General features: G+C 37.0%; 1 protein-coding gene across 1 annotated transcript; it reads left to right on the top strand.

The window, feature by feature from the left end:
• Positions 1–526: 526 nt before the first annotated feature.
• On the top strand, positions 527–16,483 carry drd2l (dopamine receptor D2 like). The gene is made up of 8 exons (XM_020933646.2): positions 527–555; positions 1,988–2,371; positions 4,238–4,347; positions 7,940–8,076; positions 10,989–11,206; positions 11,834–11,917; positions 12,446–12,800; positions 15,408–16,483. Exons 2-8 carry the CDS (start codon positions 2,015–2,017, stop codon positions 15,602–15,604), a joined length of 1,458 nt encoding a protein of 485 aa, XP_020789305.1. The 5' UTR covers positions 527–555; positions 1,988–2,014; the 3' UTR covers positions 15,605–16,483.
• Positions 16,484–19,263: the final 2,780 nt, after the last annotated feature.

The following is a 19,263-nucleotide window of genomic DNA, read 5'->3' as shown; positions in this document are numbered from 1 at the left end:
ATCGGACACACGTGCACTTTGTTTTGTCTTATTTTATATTTATTTAAAGGAAATAAATGCTTTTTAAGTCTCTGCACTGGTATCTGTTGCACATAGCTATAGTATCTGAATCAGTATCAGAACTAAAAATGCTGGATCAGTGAGTCCCTAAAAAATACCATTATTGTTTACTATAGTTTGATTTGCTGTTACTGAGAGCAAAGTGGCTGTGTAAAATAAAATTAAACAATTATTATAACACTATTTTGTTTCAGAACTGTAATGTACTAATTTTGTTCAGATTAGTTTTGCTTTCACTTGTCTGTTGAAGTCTGTTGAATGTAGTTAATATTTGTTGATGTTTGTATCATCTGACAAGGCTCTCTGGGTGTGTTGGCTCAGTACAAACAGATTGTAGAAGATGTTTGTCCTTGAGTTTGGCTGTATCCTGTTTTTTATAGATTTTAGTTTAATCATTCAGAAGAACCATGTTAGGGTGTCAGTCACGTCTTACAGTTTTTTTCTCTTTTCAGAATGGTTCCTTTATCTCCTCGCTGCTAACAACGAAAATGAATTGTAAGTGTTTATCTCTTATATGTACCATAATATAATTTCTCAAATGTTAAAGAACTCATATTAAAGACTCTTCTGTAGTAGAATAATATTTCTACATGTATGTGTTCTTCAACCATGTTATGTTTTCAGATCATTCCAGTGCTCACATTATAGCTAAACAAACTTGTCCTCCATCTGCTAGTGATAGCAGCCAGCAGGTGGAGTTTTTGGCCCTCTGCGTGTATAAGTTTCATTAGAAAATTAAATCCCAAACTCTCAGCAGTATAAATGTAGTTTTATTTAAATTTAGTATAATGCATAGTAGGACCTTTTAACAAAAATACTCATGCCATTTTCAATATACCCAAAGACACTTTACAGTATATTATTCATTCACTCCACACTTGGTGGTGGTAAGATACTATTGTTGCCACAGCTGCTCTGGGGCAGGTTCATTGAAGCGAGGCTTCCAATCTGTGCCATCTGCCCCTCTGACCACTACCATCACTCACGCTCACACCGCTTTCATATTAGGCAATGTGTCTTGCCAAAAGACACAGCGACAGTTTTAGCTACTGGCGCCCCAGTGTGTCTGTAAACATAGACCTATGTCTGTCTACATACATTTTCAGTGGATTGCATTATGACTTAATAAAGTTCCAGCCTTCCCACGTAGGCATAAAGTAAAAAGCTACAATTTCTAAAAATGTGTTCCAAAATCTGATATGCTTCTGTGGTGTTCAAAGGCAAAAGCTCTAGTCTGTGTCCTTTGTAAAAAGGACTACAGACTACAAAGGACTACAAAAGCAAATTCTCATCCTGTTGGCCCTCGAACCTTTGGCCTTTTAAAGCTGAAGTGTATGGAGGGCCTCAGCTTCATCATTTACTGTAGAGATAGACCAATTGATCTATTCTTTGCAAATCAGCTATCAGTCTTAAAGGAGCACTATGTAACTTTTTGGTTACTTATTACTTGGTCACTTGCTTGTTTCAATGGATACATTGCTCTCTCTGTATGTTATTGCTTGTCTGGAATATTCCACAGTATGAAATTAAATAGTTCCTTACATTTATTCAGTTGCAGTTGGTTTTATAGCTCAAAAATGGAATAGGCATTCTGACTGTGAGCCGGGTTGTCTCTCCATAGATTTGATCTGGAACATGGTCTGATTTGGTCTTCATGAAGATAGAAATATTTTAATACCATACTGTGAAACATTCCAGACAAGCAATAACATCTTCATCGAGAAAAGCATTTGAAGGAGGTTTGAAGTTACACAATGTTCCTTGAAATTACAGAATTTAGGAAAAGTAATCAAAATCACCCTTACATATCAGCCCAAAATATCAGCAGATTTTATTGGCCCCTGGATTCTAAATAATCAATATCAGAATCATCCATGAAAAAGCCCATATTGGTCAATTTGTAATTTACTCTTTGATCCATTTCCAGGACAACCATGACCAGTGAAGTGACATCATGACTTCTCTGAACCAGTCTGAAGATTCACCACCCGCTCCCTCCTTCTCTCTCTCCTTGGCGGAAAACAATGTATCCGTTTTTGTTTCTAATGACCCCTTTTTATCCAACACTGCGTCCTTGGTCACCTCGCCGAACTGCACCGTCCCCCCATCACTGTCCTCTCCTCCGTACAACTTCTACGCTGTGCTGCTGGTTCTTCTCATCTTCTGCGTGGTCTTTGGGAACGTGCTGGTGTGCGTGGCTGTGTCAAGGGAGCGGGCTCTACAGACCACCACCAACTACCTGATCGTCTCTCTGGCTGTTTCTGACCTGCTGCTGGCCATCCTGGTTATGCCATGGGGTGTCTACCTAGAGGTTTGTATGTGAAAATGATTGTGTTCCTATTCTGCTCCATGTTAACATTTTTAGGGCTGGGTGATATGCTGATATAAATGTAATCAGGATGTCGTGCTTGTGATGTCTTGTGATGAAGTGGTAGTTTTCAAGTTAACAGCTGCCTTTTACCTATTTATTTAGTAGAGATTGGCAATTCCAGGGCTAAAATCATATAGATGATTCTAGTGAATGTGTATGGAGCTTAAAAACAACTTTCAGAGATCAGTTTTGCCATCACGGTAACGTTAACAGCAACTAGCATGCAAATGTGCACTTCCTGATTATCGGACTAAGCACTAATCAGTAATTGTTGATTCATGTATATTTGAGTGATCCTGTTTTTGCATGCATTTGAGGCTTGGTTGCTAAAAACATTTAAATGTTAAAAAAAATAATAATTCTAAAAAAGCATACCTAAAATATAAATCATAAAAATCTAAATTATAAAAATATTTTTTAAAAAGGCATGTTACCATAAAAACTTTTTTTTTTTTTTTTTTTAATCAAGCGTGTCTTACTCAAAATTGACTCTAGTGAGCTTTAAGATGTTACTTCCTCAAAAATGTACCTGGAGCTGTGTTTTCTTTCACTCACATGTATTTGAGTAACTTTTATTATTAGTCTATTTCCATCACCAAAACTCAAAATGCTCTTTTCCATCTTGTGATGTCATGAAGTGGCAGTTTCCAAGATAACAGCTGCCTTTTACCTATTTATTTAGTAGAGATTGGCAATTCTAGGGCTGAAATCATATAGATGATTCTAGTGAAGGTGTATGGAGTTTAAAAACACAGTGAAGCACTTCCTATATCACCACATGACATCACAAGGTGGAACAGAGTGTTTTCCGCTTGAGAGGAGAACTCAGCCTAAATATGCAGGGTTCGTGTGTGTGAGTTTGTTAAGACTAGGGAGTTACAAATTATTTTTATTTAAATAATTTTATCTCATTGAATTTGTGCAGTATAAATGTCACTTACTCCTGATATTTTGTCTTTAAACAGTCAGTACACAGCTTGTACTTTGAGGCCACATTGCTACAGCACCAAAGGAAATATTTGTTCTTTCTATAGTAAGTTCGATTGAAGCTGCATTATACTGGTCCTCCTCTAATTACTAATGATGACACATTCAACTGATTTTTTTTTTCTTTATGTCCTTGCTGACTGATTAGGAGAATACATTATGTACTTAAGAAAAAACTACACAACCTAAATTGGCCCGCAGTGATAAAAAGACCTTTGTCGCTCTGAAGTGTTCCTTCTCTGATAATTTGTCATTTCCGCAATAGTACAGACTTTAATAATAATTGCTAAACCACATGCTTTTAAAGAGAGATGACTGTGGACTTCTCATTTAAAAAGACTCAAGCTGATCGGGGATAATTAGAAACAGCGGAATCTTGATCTTGATTAAAATGTGATGAAGTGATTGCACAGCCGTACATGAAATAGAACATAGAGATAACGTATTCTACTCTGGCTGTAACTTATTTATAATTTCAGCTCTATTTCTCACTTATATCCCTACATTAACGGTGCTGTGTAACTTTTCTGGTCGGTTTCTTGTTTGTTTCCATGGGCATTTTATTACTCAAAAATAACTTTTTGAAAAACATGCATTCTTGCTTTAAGCAGACTTGCCTTCCACAAATCTGACTTGTAACTTGTGTCCATGGGGATAGTACAATACAAGCATGTAGTAGAAAAGTTAAGAGGTAATAATGTTCTAACATGGTTTAAAACTCAGAAGACTCAATTTCTCCTAATATAGGACCATTAATTTACAAATAAATTGGGCCTAGTAGGGTGTATAAGTATTCATATCATGTGTGTTTTTGTGTAGGTGGTGGGAGAGTGGCGCTTCAGCCTCATTCACTGTGACATCCTGCTCACTCTGGACGTGATGATGTGCACGGCCAGCATCCTCAACCTGTGTGCCATCAGCATTGACAGGTGAGTTAAAGACATATCTACAGCAAGACTTATGTTTTCACCATAGACTGTATAAAGAAGTGGACTAAGGGAGTGTGACGTCACCTGTAGCATTCAGCTCCAGTCAAATGAAGCGCACCAGGCCAGCTTCATTAGGAGCAAATTTGGATTCAGGTAGAGTGGATTAATATAAACATTTTAAAACCAAAATAACGAGGCTCACTGCAGCAGTTACAGAGAGAGGGCCCTCAATTTCTCAATGTAAAATCAATTGGAAAACAGCCGGAAGCTACCTATGTCCGTTTATGTGGTGTATGGTTTTCGCACACTGCTGGGCTTATTTGTATTTTAATTTCCTATATGTTGGATAAGGTTAGGTAACGCCAGAGTAAGCACGTCATAGCAAATTTTGATGCATGACAATGTTGATGTTGCTACAGAGATGTACTACATTAAACAGTAATACTAAAACTACTGTATGCAACTGACACAAAAACAATGAAGCAGGGTTATCCCAGTAAACAAATGTATATACAGTTACATTAAGAGTTTTTTTTGTTTTTTTAAAGACCATGGTTCTCTCTCATCCACCTACTTCAAAAGGTTCCATATATTACAAGTACAAGCTGTAACACATAATATAAATCCATTGACATTACACGGCCAGAGATGTGTGTGTCAGTCTTTAACTGCAAGTGTCTTGACTCTTGTCCTTGTCCTTTTAAATAAGTTCTATGTTTATATATTCGGACCCGAGCTCTAAGATTAATCTCTGTCTGAGGAGACAAATAAAGACACCTTAACTTTACCGACAAGGCTCAAATTACCCTTTTATTCCTGTTACAAATGAAAGATAAACCCAAGCAAGGACAAGAGTTCATAATAATCAGTCCATTAAAGTAATACAAAGTGAAACACTACATAAAATACAGAACACTGCAAATAATACCTCTCCTATCAACCAAAGGGAAATAGGCAGTTAGTTACATCCATAGACTATATGTAGAAATGGACATAATGAATCCGTTAGCCGCCGCGTTTCAGATAAGGAGTAAAAAAATGCAGGAGCCTCTGGCTTCTTCTCACTCTGTCTCCAATTGACTTACATTGGAATATTGTCACCCCTCTCTCTGTAACTGCTGCAGTGAGCCTCATTTTGGTCTTAAAATGTATTTATTAATTCACTCTACATGATCCTGGTGCTTTTATTTCAATTTTGTCCATTCAAAAGATCCTATTCCTAATATAGGCCTGGCTCCAAATGTATTCCTTGAACACTGTGAGTGACGTCACACTCGCTCAGTCTACTTCTTCATACAGTCTATGGTCCCATCAAAGGAAATTCTTATAAAAACAAAACTCACAATTAATTTGAATATTTCACTAAGGCTGTGTTCAGACTGTAGACTGAAGTGACCCAAATCCGATTTTTTGGCTTCTATGTGACCTGTATCCGATCTTTTAATGACAGTCTGAACGACACAGATCAGATTTTTTCAAATGCGACCCAGGCCACTTGATATGTGGTCCTGAAACCGATCTCCACCGATCTTTTGACATACAACTTCAGTCTGAACGGCCAAAGCGCATTCATCCCACCTACACATTATCAACAAGCCACAAAGGTCACTATTCTGCGCTGAAGTCAGCGAAAATTGTTAATGAACTCAGTGTCACTGAAGTGAAGCACATCACCACTCACCACTCTTGGCTACGTCTCCACATCCACACGTTCCTTTCAATGGATGTCGCTGCCGGTGTCCAACAAAAAGCCACGGCCAAAAACCTCGTCCTTCTCAATCTCCTCCTTAAAACAAGTAAGTTGTACATGTTCTGGCTTCGATACGAGAGGAACTTTAAAATCGCCAGATGCTCAATGCTCGCGTCCATGTTTGGACAACTTCCTTAAACACAGAGCACACTCGCTGCGGTTGACGTCATTGTGTCCTCCAGTGCACATGCGGGACACTTTTGGGCCATTTAACGTTCACACAGGGGATCGCCTACAAGTCGCATTTAATTGGAAATGTGAACGACCTCGCAAAAACATCGGATTTCACAAAAAAATCGTAATTGAACGTTAAGCCCTGCAGTCTGAACATAGCCCAATACACTAGAGCTGGATTCCTCAGTGTACTAGTATCATTACATGTCCAGAGACAGACTTAATTTCCAAAATCAATTAAAAAATAAAATAAAATTATGACACAGAGCACATATATTGACACTGTGGAGCTGATGTCATCAACATTCTCAGCGGGTGTGATGTTAACTGTAGGTTTGGATTCCAGTTTCAGTCATTCTCACCATTTTCAATATTTCCTGAATGTAAACTATACAGACGTGTAAGAATTGCTATGTTATACAAAAACTATAGGCAAATGTATCTTTGTTATAATGTTGTTCCCTCATCATAAGTATATCTGGAGGTGTGGTTTGTTTCATTCACGCATGTTTAACACACAAATCCTATATATTTTGGCCAAGTAGTTACTTATCTCAGAATGAAGAGTTGTTAAACTCCATACACTTGCACTAGAATTATTTGGATAATTTCAGCCCTGAATTTGCCAATTTCTACTGAACTAAAGGTAAGGAGCTGTTAACTTGAAAACTACTGCTTTATGCTCTGTTTCACCTTGTGATGTCATCAAGCGGTAGTTTTCAAGTTACAGCTACCATTTAACTTTTGTTTAGTAAAGGTTGGTAATTCCAGGGCTAAAATTATCCAAATCATTATAATGAAGGTGTATGGAGTTTAAAGACACAATGGAGCACTTCCTGTTTTACCACACGGTTTGTGTGTTAAAGATGTGTGAAAGAAACAAAACACAACTCCAGATCTGTTTGTGACGAGGAAACAACATTATAACATAGATCAGAAAATCGTGTAATATGGACCCTTTAATATACAAATGATCTTGTACCATGCTTTTTACCCTGGAGAAGGTTCTTTCATAAAACTTTGTATAATATACTCCTTAAAGTCACTTCTTGAAGTCACACAGTACCACCACAAACTACTACAAAGCGTTGTACTTAGTTTAAAATGCACAGACGTGGTAAAGGGATCAAAATAGTGACAGTGCATTAATGAGTGTGTATAATCAAAGGAGTGTGTTGGCTTCTTGTTGAAAGAGCTTATGTGTCTGTTTGCAGTGGTACCACTAGAAAAATATGATCGATTGAGTTGCTTTTTACACAAATCTTCATTATTAGATCTCAAAGTCAGGCCAAAATACTTTTACTTTTTACTCTTTAAGTATATTTTAAACAGGCACTTTAATACATTTACTTAAGTAGATTTCTTCATGTGATTTTCTACATGAAGGCCAAACCAGACCAAGTTACAGGTCAGATCTGTGGGGAGGCAAAACCGCTCACAGTCAGAAATGCAATTATTCTATATTGAGCTATAAAACCACCTGTGATTGAATAAATGTAAGGTAGAGCTGTTTAATGTCATACTGTAGAACATTCCAGGCAGAGTAATAATATCTCCATGGAGAAGAGCATTTGACGGACCCTCCACCAGTAATGTTACACAATGCACCTTTAGGTAACAACATTGAGTACTTTTTCCACCACTGTATTTTGTATTGTATTGTCACAGATACACAGCAGTAGCCATGCCGCTCCTCTATAACACTCGCTACAGCTCCAGGAGGAGGGTCGCTGTGATGATTGCTGTCGTGTGGTTTCTCTCTTTTGCCATCTCCTGCCCTTTGCTGTTTGGACTCAACAACACAGGTAAAATCCACCACATCATCCCAGCACTATTTTTTAAAAGTTCTATATTCTGCTTTTATCTTTGGTTCAGAAGAGATTGCAATTCAAGGGCTGAAATTATCCAAATGATTCTAATGAGTGTATTTGGACTTTAAAAACAGTGGAGCACTTCCTGTAGCCTGTTACCACATGATATAAGACTGTTTAAGAGAAGAACTCAGCCTAAATATGCAGGGTTTGTGTGTTAAACATGTGCGAATGAAACAAAACACAACTCCACGTATGTGTGTGATGAGAAACAACATCATAACACAGATCCAAAAATTGCGTAATATGGGCTCTTTAAGTTTTAAAGAAGCTGTTCTCAAAAAATATTACAGACACTAGTCACTTTGCATTATTTGGCACTCGCAACTGTGTTTGTAAACCGACCATCTGTTTTGAAGTTTAACAATCAAACTATGATAAGACCCCAAACAAACACCAAATGTCACAATAAATGAGGCTTCTGTTAAAAAAACAACAACACATTTGCATGTTCAGTTTTTTAAAGTGGTGATTTCCAGCTGTTCAATCTGGACACAGCTGTTCAATCAGGGCAGTGTGGAAAATGTTTTAATGTTTACTTACTACATAAACTGCATACAACTGTGAATTTTCATAAAGTACAAATGTGAATTATCATAAAGTACTATACATCTATCACCAATTGCAGTTGAAGTAAGAGTTAAATATACACGGATTACTGAGCAGAGTGTGTAGAGTAAATGAATAATGGCCCATAGTTTGAGAGACTGAATGGAGCTCAGCAGTGACCACTCTCTCCAGTTCTGAAAGTCCATTTTTCATTCATTTATCCCATAGACTTTTCAAAAAATTCAAATATTAAGAGTTCAAAGAAGCTAAGCAGCTACATGCTAACTAATATCCATAATGCACTTGTTTTAAAGATGCACCGTGTAACTTTTCTGGTGGAGGGTCCGTCACCTGCTTTTCTCCATGGAGTTGTTGCCGGGAATGTCCCACAGTATGGCATTACTCTTATTTATCTCTATGGGGACAGCAGGTGACGCCAAATGGCTAAGTTACATATCAGATTTGTGGAGAGGCGAGCACACTCACAGTAAGAATGCAAGTTTTTAGGTCAATAAAAACCCACGTTATTGAGTAAATTCAAGATGGATACATTTAATGCTATACCAGACAAATCAATATAATTTCCATGGAGACAAGCAAGAGGAAGACCCTAAAGCAGAAAAGTTACAGAGTGTACCTTTAAATCTGAAAATACTGTTTAAAACACAAGACTCTGTTAAATGTTTTAATAAAGTCTCAAAAACAGGTTTTACATAAATTATTTGTCTTGTGGACATTAGTTAACAAGTAGCAGATTAGCCCCAAGCAAACTTTCGAATTTTTAACACTAATTTCTTTCTGAATCTGTATGAGAAAAATTTATGAGGAATTTAGTTCTGGAACTGGGTGGTGGGTGGTCATTGTTCAGCTCCATTGCTTTTTAAAATGGTAAATAATTCCTTGTAAATAATCCACGAACCCCATTTGGCATTCAGAAAAAAGGTCTGTGCTGATCCAAATATCAGTTTAGTTAAGACTGGATGCAAGCAATAATTTAATTTGCACACAGTGAAAGGAAGTCTGATCCGAAAACAGAAGGATTCTATCAGAGTCATCAGTGATGGGAAGAATACTTTGAAAATATATTTAGTTACTGAATATTGAATACCTGCATTAAAATCTATTTCATAACATATTCTGATACAGGGGCCAATCAGAGTACTGTATTCTGAATACTCTGAATACTTTCACGCATTTAAATTACAGTGTCAAGACATGACATAAGATTAAAACAACTTTAAATTTACAGTATTTCATTAGTTCTGAATATATTTGTCACTGATCATGAAAGGAAAAATCACCCAAGAGCAGTTTTTTATAATTGTTTTTTGTTTTTGTTTTCACGAGTTAGGCGTAGTTTGAAGCCTAAATTATGGATCAAGTACCATCATGTATACCTTTGATTTTAGAAAAGTAACTGTCTAAGTCTAAGTGTATTCTGAACACCACCAAATGAAGAAGTCTACCAGAATAAAGTTACTCAAAATTATTACAAAATATACAAAATACAAAAAAGTGCTCAGAATACATATTTTCGGTGCATACATTCAGTTACCGTACTTCTAGTTGACACATTTCACATAAAATGACTCACCTTATTCAATGACGTAAACACAGTGCACGAGGACAGGTATCATCACAGAGCAGCTACAGATTCTGCGAGCCAGACTTCAAGGAAAAAAAGAATCTAATATAAGTGCATTGTTGTGTTTTTCAAAAGGCAAGTTTATTTATATAGCACAAGTCGTACACAAAGTCATTTGAAATGCTTTACAGAATAATTTTAAGAGATTAAAATCAAAACACAAACAAATCAAAACATAAATGATCGTGATGAAATGAACATTAAAGGTGCACTGTGTAACTTTTCTGATGCAGGGTCCGTCAACTTCTTGTTTCTATGGATATGTCATTGCTTACATTTATTCAACTACAGATGGTTTTATAGCTCCAGATTAAAAAACAGGCAAAAAAAAAAAACTGACTGTGAGCAGGGTCGCCTCTCCACAGATCTGACCTGTAACTTGTTTTAGTTTGGTCTTAGATAGAAAGGTGTAATGCCATACTGTGAAATATTCCAGATAAAGCAATAACATCTCCATGGAGAAAAGCATTTGATGAACATTCCACCAGAAAAATTACACAATGCACCTTTAAAACTGAAGAGAGAAGAGTGCAGAATAAAAAACCTTTCTGTTATATGCACAAAAGGCAATATTTCAAGGACCAGTGCTCAGTCTACATGTTGTCTGTTGTATTTACGTTTCCTACTTAGTTAGTAGTTCTTTTTCTTTTAGCCAGTCGAGATGGTTCAACGTGCAGCTTTGCAGACCCAGCCTTTGTCGTTTACTCTTCTGTCGCCTCCTTTTACGTTCCCTTCATCGTGACGCTGTTGGTGTACGCTCAGATCTGTGTAGTCCTGCGTAAACGTGGGCGCCGCACTGCTCCTCCGCGCAGACACGGCCTCCACACAGCAGGGGGCACCGAGGGGGCAGAGACACACAGGCATCGGAAGGTACAGTATCATAAGCTTTAGTTAAAAATAGAAAAGCTAAGCATTAAATATCAGTGGTGGAGAGTAATGAAGTGAAATGGAAAAGTAATGTATGTAGGTATTCATTTACATATCTGTACTTCACTTAAAGGTCCTGTATTACTCAAAATTAAATCTTGTGAGCTTTAAGCCATGTTGTAATGCTGTTTTCCTCATCAAAAACATATTGTTTTGCTTCATTCCCACATGTTTGAATAATCCTGATTTATTAGGCTGTCTGCATCTCCAAAGCTCAACAGTAAACAGTAGTTTTCGAATTAACTAAAAGTAAAAGGTAGCTGTTTAGTAGAGAATGGCAAGGGCTGAAATTATCCAGATGATTCTAGTGAAGGTGTATGAACTTGAAAAACATAGAGAAGCACTCCCTATATTACCACATGACATCAAAAGGTGGAATAGAGTGTTTTCTGTTTGAGAGAATAACTAAATATAAAAATAAATAGGATTTGTGTGTTAAAGATGTGCGAATGAAACAAAACAGAACTCCGTGGGTTTTTTTTTTTTATGAGGAAACAAAATTATAACATAAATCACTAAATAGTGTAATATTGGCCCTTTAGTACATCTTCTAAATGTCTCCTATTTCAGAACAAATGTACACAGCCAGAAGATGTGAAGCTCTGTACTTTGATCCTCAGACCATCGACAGCTGCACCTCCAAGAAAAAAAGTTGTGAGTTTTCAAACTTCGTTGAATCTTTAATGATTTTAGATATTACGTGTAGAGTTCAAAATAGTGCAATACTAATTTGACATTGACAAGATTTCATATGCACACAGTGATGGGAAGAATACTTTGAAAATGTATTTATTTACAGAATACTGAATACCCAAATTAAAATGTATTTTGTAATGTATTCGGACACATGGTTCAATTGGAGTATTGTATTCTGAGTACTTAGAAGATGTTTTTCAATTATTAATCATTTACTTGAGAAGGAAAAATCAAGAAGCCTAATTTACGTGATCAAATACTGCCAAGTATTCCTTTGAGTTTAGAAAAGTAATTGTACTCTGAATACCAACAAATAACATGACTGAAGTCATAGCAGAAATAACAACAACATAAAATAAAAATGAAAAAGTAACTCCTACCTGAATACAGTTACTCAAAATATTCTGATAATGTATTCTCGGTACATGTATTCACTTACTTCCCAACACTGTGTGCACATGTTTTAAAGTAGTGTTGTGTTTCCAGACCCTGGTGAAGGAGGCTCTGGTCCACCCTCTGGAGATGGAGCCGGGGCGGTTCTTACCACAGACGGAGCAGACTCTGAGTCCTCCAGCTGCTCCTCAAACCTCTGGTCACGCTGGTCGTGCCCGGATCTCCCTGTCCATCTCAGTGGGCCCATCTCCTGTGATGCCCGCCACAGTCTCACGCTCTGCCCTCCTGCCCCGCTCGCCCACCCTGGAGGACGGCATGAGGGGGCGCGAGGGATGGAGGGAGCGCAGTGCAGGAAAAGACAAGTGGGGCCTGAACAAAGAAAGAGCCAGAGGAAGGCTCTCGCAACAGAAGGAACGCAAAGCCACACAGATGCTCGCTATTGTGCTTGGTGAGTAGAAATCAAACAGTCCCTGAAAGCTGCACTGTAATTTTCTGGTTGTCTCCATGGAGATGTTATTGCTTTGCCTGGAATTTTCCATGGTATGACACTAACATCCATTTACCATTTATTCTAGGGATGCACAGATCCAAGTTTTTCTGTTTTGTTACTGATATCGATACGTTGGCTTATCAACCAATACTAAAGCAGAGACTGAAAATATAATCTCAGTATTCGTTCACAACTCGTCTTATTACACCAGTTTAAAGAACAAAATGGGAACCAATATGTTGGAATCCACAAAAATGTTCTATTTCAGGGCAAATATGCAATACTGGTTTCATCCAGGTGCATCCCTAATTTATTCATTACGGGTGTTTTTATTGCTCCAAAATACAATAATTCCTTCTGTGGATAGGAGCGACTCTCCGCAGATCTGAATTGTAATGCAGCGTTGTGCTGTAACCTGCATGTCTCTCTTCTGATAGACAAAGCAATCACATTTCCTTGGAAACAAGCAGGTAGCGGTCCCTCCATCACAAAAGTTTTAAAGGACTGTATATTTAAAAAGGAGCTACATCTTGGTTACTACTTGTACACTTTCTGTTCTGACTAAAAAGGAGCTAGGTGAAATGGTGACCTAATTGCCCATAAATAAGTGTGTAAGCAGCATAATGAATCCCTGTCAACATAGAGATTATCCAGGGAAAGCCTTTCTCCATGGGCTGAGAACAAACATATTATTTGAGCTTGAAAGCCAAATGAGTCTGGAGGTGACTAGAAGCAATTGTAATGGGGTCGCCAAGAATACAACTGGCCTCAAAAAACATTCACATTTGGATCTAACGTTTCAACTGGACAGTGTTTTGAAATCATAGTAAATTCTGATTATGACAAATTATAAGTGGTTTCTCAGTGGTTATCTGATAATAGTTAGCTGAAACGTGTTGATTTCAAAAACAGATGGTTATCTTGGAAATCTTTTTTATATCATGGACCACCCGTGAAGAACTGGGGGATCAACATGCTACTCCCCATATTTCCCATTTTAATAAGACCGGTTTGTTTAAAGAAGCCCTGTGTAACTTTTCTGGTGGAGTGCCTGCCACCTGCTTGGTTCCATGGAGATGTTATTGTGTGAAATGTTCCAGTAAATCATTAAAATGTATCCATCTTGCATTTATTCCATAATATGGGTTTTTATTGGCCTAAAAACGTGCAGTCGTACTGTGAGTGGGCCTGCCTCGAGATATAACTTGGCCCTGTGGCATCAGCTAATGTCTCTATAGAGATAAATAAGTGTGATGCTGTACTGCAGAACTTTGCAGGCCACATTTCAACTTAACGAAGCAGGTACCAGACTATCCACCAGAAAAGTTACACAGTGCACCTTTAAAGAAGACATATTTTGCTTGTGTCTGCTGTATAGTAGACACACCTGTGGATCATTATGTTAGAATTTGGACATTTTAAATCACAATATTGATCTAAAACAACTTAAAAGGCCCATATTTTCTGTTCTATCTTATAATATTGTTCATCAAAAATGCACTAGGAGTTGTGTTGTGTTTCATTCAGAAATTTTTAACACACACGTTCTGCATATTTAGGCTGAGTTGAAAGAGTTCCACCTTTTGATGTCATGTGGTAATACAGGAAGTGCTCCACTGTGTTTTTAAACTCCATACACCTTCACTAGAGTCATTTCGATAATTTCAGCCATGAAATTGCCAATCTCTGCTGAAATAAACGTAAAACGTAGCTATTAAGTCACAAGGTCGAAAAGAGCATTTTGAGCAATGGAGATGTAAACAGACTAATAATAAAGGATTAGTTAAACATGTGTGAATGAAACAAAACACAACTCCAGGTATGTTTTTGAGGAGGGAACATAATGAAGTGCACAAGAGTCAGTTTTGTGTAATATTGGACCTTTCATAAATGAAGCACGTCCGCTGGGTTCTGCGTTAGAAAACAGAGATGCCCATTTGGAGCTGGTGTCATCGCAAACGTCATCACAACAAAGAGCCGGTACCTCCTATGGATACCTGCAGATCATGCTAGCAAGCAAAGGATTTTTATTTATTTATTCTTTTTTTTTTTTTCATTTGTACCAAAATGACTTCACAACGTTGATGAATCCTACATGTATCACCGATTAAGAAAATAAAATTGGAGAACAAAGTAAGTACAGAGAAGTGGGTGTATACTAGGGTTGGGAATCACATGGTCCCTCATAATTTGATAAAATACGTGGCCCATGATACGATATTTTCACGATATGGGGATACGTGTGATAATCAGTATATTGCACACAATTCTGTGTGAACCACTACTTGCAAAGTTAATATGAAATACATCTATTTTAATTACCAAAATTGTACTGCAGTCACAAAAAGATATTAAAAGTTATGAGCTAGATACAATAGCACCATATCTAGCCCATTATAATGATACTGTACCATCAAATTTAGTATCATGATTAATATTTGAACAAATCAGGGATGGTGAAAACAGGAATTGATCATAATAGGTCTGCTTTAAAATTTTATACATAATATAGCTTTTTGGTTTGTATTACTTGTCTTATGTATAAAGTTCTTTTCTATTCCCCAGGTGTTTTCATCATCTGCTGGCTGCCGTTTTTCCTGACCCATGTTCTTAAAGCTCACTGCTCCAGCTGCTGTATCACCCCCTCACTGTACAGCGCTGTCACTTGGCTGGGGTATCTCAACAGCGCTGTCAACCCCGTCATCTACACCACTTTCAACATTGAGTTTCGCAAAGCCTTCATCAAAATCCTCCACTGCTGAGGAATCTGTGAAGGAGAGGGTCAAAGAGGGAATACCTTGGAGTTTACCTCTGCCTCTTAACTTTGTTGTTAAAGAGTCAGTAATGGCAGTTTACAGCACTGGGATTTGGAGGATACAATGACTTGATGATGTTAGATTTGAACTGAAACAAAATGAGTGAAACTGGCACTAGAAATTAGCAGAGAATATGTACGGAAAGAATACACGAAGACTACAAAATATTGGTACAACATGAATGTGACTCACAGTTCAATACAGACTCAGAAATGTTATGGTCTGTAGACAAACAGTTGTGTATAAATGTGATATGAGAATCTAGACGAAGAGAGAGAAACTCATGGAACTCATGGTATTTTTTTAATATAACTCTTGACTGGAGCCAGACTGATGTGTTTTCTTGTAATATTTGGCAAGCATCTTTTTGCTTTTTGTAAACATGTCTTTTCTGTGAAAGATTGTAGGGAAAATAAAAAAGTATTGATGTAAGAGGCCTGTACACAGATGATTTGCCAAAGAAGAAATATGGATTTAGTGACAGACTGAAGCAGTCAATATCAGGACTATGATTTTATCTGCAACAAAGTTTGCCCTTTATAAATCAAATTTCAATAATATTGACTGTGTTGATACAAATAAGATATGCAATGATGTGCAGCTCTCAAAACTATTTTAATACTCTCAGTGGCTGTGGTTACAAGCTCACCAAAATCTGATGAATATGCGATTTCAAGACTTCTACACTCGGACCCGCAAAGTGCACACTGATGTGAGGAATCAGAGGGACTGTGATCGGAAAGATGATTTTGCTGTTTACATTTTAATAATCTTTTATCTCCAAAAATCTGATTCAGATTCTTAGTTACTATCAGTCACAAGTTTGGACTCACTCTCTTTCCCTCTCTCTCTCTCTTTAAAAAAAAAAAATATATATATATATATATGTTTAGTATTTTCTACATTTTATACACGTGCAGTGGACATACTGTATATGAAGATATGTGGAATTATGTAGCAAAGGGAAAAAAGTTAAATTACTGCTACTACTATGCTCAAATGCCACTCTTTGAGAGAGAGAAAGAGAGAGAGATACTTTATTGATCTCGAGAGAAATTCGAGTTTTGTTGTTGTTGATGTTGCTACAACATTTCCACCCCGCATCTCATTTGCCTTTGTGTCTCAGTCAAAGGCAAAAAATTGCTTTGAGTTACTCAACTTTTTTCTGTACAAAATAATCCATGTATCTTGCTTCATATGTTTGGTGTCTTCTGTGTGTTGTAAGAAGTAGTAGTTCGAAAAAAAGAAATAAAAAAATGACTGAGCGGTGAGTCCACACTTTTGACAAATAATGTAACTGCAGTCACTGAAATAAGCTTGAAACTGAAGTTATATATTTATTATACTTTAAAGTGGTACTGTGTAACTTTCAGCTGGAGGGTCCACTACCTACTTGCCTTCGTAGAAACTGCATAGTTTTGCTTTGGAATGTTCCACACTATGGCATTAAACTTATCCATCTTGCATTTATTCAGTTACAGGTGTTTTTATTTTTCTAAAATACTGACAAACCTCTTCAAATTTGAGCTTTAACTTGGCTTGCTTGCATCTCATGTTTGTCTCCATGGAGATAGAACCTTTAATGCCACATTACAGAACATTCCAGGCAAATAACATTCCAACCAAGCAAGTGGCAGGCCCTCCATCAGCAAAGTTACACAGTGCACCTTACATTTTCATCGCATTAAACTATCTGAAAACAGTCAGGATGTCAGGAAGACTTTAGTTTTTTGTAATATTACAGCCATAGCAGGTTGGTGTTTTGACTGTAAACACAAACAAATGTGTTAATGTCATTGGTTTGTTAAAATAGTGAATAGAAGGGTAACTGGCAGTAACACTGTGCAAATGTAACAAATTGTTTATTAAGCACGCTGTATTTACTCCTGTGAGAAATGGGCCCAGAATGTGGTAGTTCGAACGACTTGAAAACTTCATGAAGATTCAATGATCTTCACATATGTCACATTTTTGTAAATAATAATTTTCTGCCTCCATGCTTTGGCCTGTTCAATCATTGTACAAAACATCGACCATATTAAATGTGTTTTTCTGCAATGGTGTATTCAGCTATTACAGTGTACTTTAGTAACATGTTACTGATTGTTTAGAATCCAGAGAAGCTCATGCCTGATAAACTCTGACAATGTTTTTGGGCCATTTTTTATTGTTTTTCCCAATTTCTGTAATGTGCATTTATTACAGTACAAACTCACCCACAGCTCTTTTTACTACAAACCTGTACAAGAGCAGTGTAGACACGTTTTGTGCTTTTATCTCTTTGCACTGAAGTGTTCTAATTTTGCTTTCTTAGGGTTAGGGTTGCATATTATTAGGTAGCTGGTTGGTCAAAACAAAATATTGACCAATGGAGATTTAAGGCCAATAGCTGATAAACTAAAAAGTGCAAATATTGTCCCGATGTATCTTGGTTTATTTCTGTTTGTGAACACTTTGGAGGGTGAACACATCAACAGAGATAGACTATGGCTGAAATCTGATGGTGACTGTGGTTTGTGTGAGTTTGGTAAGAAACAGTGTTTTGATGCTACAGTTCAGGTGCATTCTGCTAAAAACAAACTCAAATTAAAATCACTGTTGGCAACATGATGGATTAAAAGGTTCTTGTCTTGTGGCTGTGTTTATCAGTCCGCCATTTCCGAAATAAAGTCCATAACAAAAGATAGTTTACTGACGTGTCTCGTGCAAATGTTGACAGTTTTTCTCTCAGACATCTTTAGATAAAACTAATCCCGTGTGAATAGGGCTTAATTCTAAACCAATCATTTTGGGGGCAAAACACTGGTAAATGGTCATTGTCATATATATATATTTTTTTTACTTTTAAAATATCACTAGATAGACAACTTATTATTTGAAAATTGTTTATTTATTCATTTTCATTTATTATTTTTAAAGATGTGGGGTGGCATTGTTACCTTGGTGCATCCTGTCACTTCCCATGCTGCTGTCTGGAATATAAAATATGAATCAAATTTCAATTATGGTAATGCATCATAATTCAAATATACATACCTTTGTTCAGTATGTGGGCGAAGTGGCAAACAAGATCATTTAGTGGTACAGTTACTGGGAGTAACTTATATGGCCGACGCACACACTGTGGCTTCCTCTTTTCTGCACCACTGGAGGAAAAAACTTAAAACACAATATTTTTCTATTTGTATGTTTACAGTATATACTGTACATTTATTTGTTACATTAACAATGCAACAAGTATTCAGATCTGTGCGTGCGTACTTTCATTTGTCTGTTTGTCCATTCTTAGTTTGATTCCTAAAATGATCATGTTGTTTGAACAAATATAAAGTTGTATGGCTGCAGCTCTAGTTCCACACAATACTTTTGCAGGAAATACTCCAGTACTACTGTATTTGTTATCTCTCCCTCGGCTTTATTCTTATAAAATGACCAGGTCCAAATTTAGAATTAGAATTTAGAATTTATTTATTTATTTTACCCACATTAACGATGTTTTGTTTTGATGTGTTCTTCGCCGGCGTCTGTGTGTGTGTGTGTGTGTGTGCGTGCGCTCAGAGCTGGGTCTCTGCGTGCACACACTTCATGGTTGTTTGGGGGGCTAT

Source organism: Boleophthalmus pectinirostris, unplaced genomic scaffold (genome assembly GCF_026225935.1).
Source record: "Boleophthalmus pectinirostris isolate CB_2022bp ecotype Guang Dong unplaced genomic scaffold, ASM2622593v1 HiC_scaffold_6, whole genome shotgun sequence".
Classification (NCBI taxonomy): domain Eukaryota; kingdom Metazoa; phylum Chordata; class Actinopteri; order Gobiiformes; family Gobiidae; genus Boleophthalmus; species Boleophthalmus pectinirostris.
Note: the sequence above shows the minus strand (reverse complement) of the source record. Positions and strands in the feature narration are given on the sequence as shown.

Excerpts from the sequence above, each read along its gene's own strand:
- drd2l (XM_020933646.2), top strand. The coding sequence starts at position 2,015 with ATGACTTCTCTGAACCAGTCTGAAGATTCACCACCCGCTCCCTCCTTC. Across the intron at positions 4,348-7,939 it reads TGTGCCATCAGCATTGACAG|ATACACAGCAGTAGCCATGC; the intron begins GTGAGTTAAAGA and ends GTATTGTCACAG. Across the intron at positions 12,801-15,407 it reads GATGCTCGCTATTGTGCTTG|GTGTTTTCATCATCTGCTGG; the intron begins GTGAGTAGAAAT and ends TCTATTCCCCAG.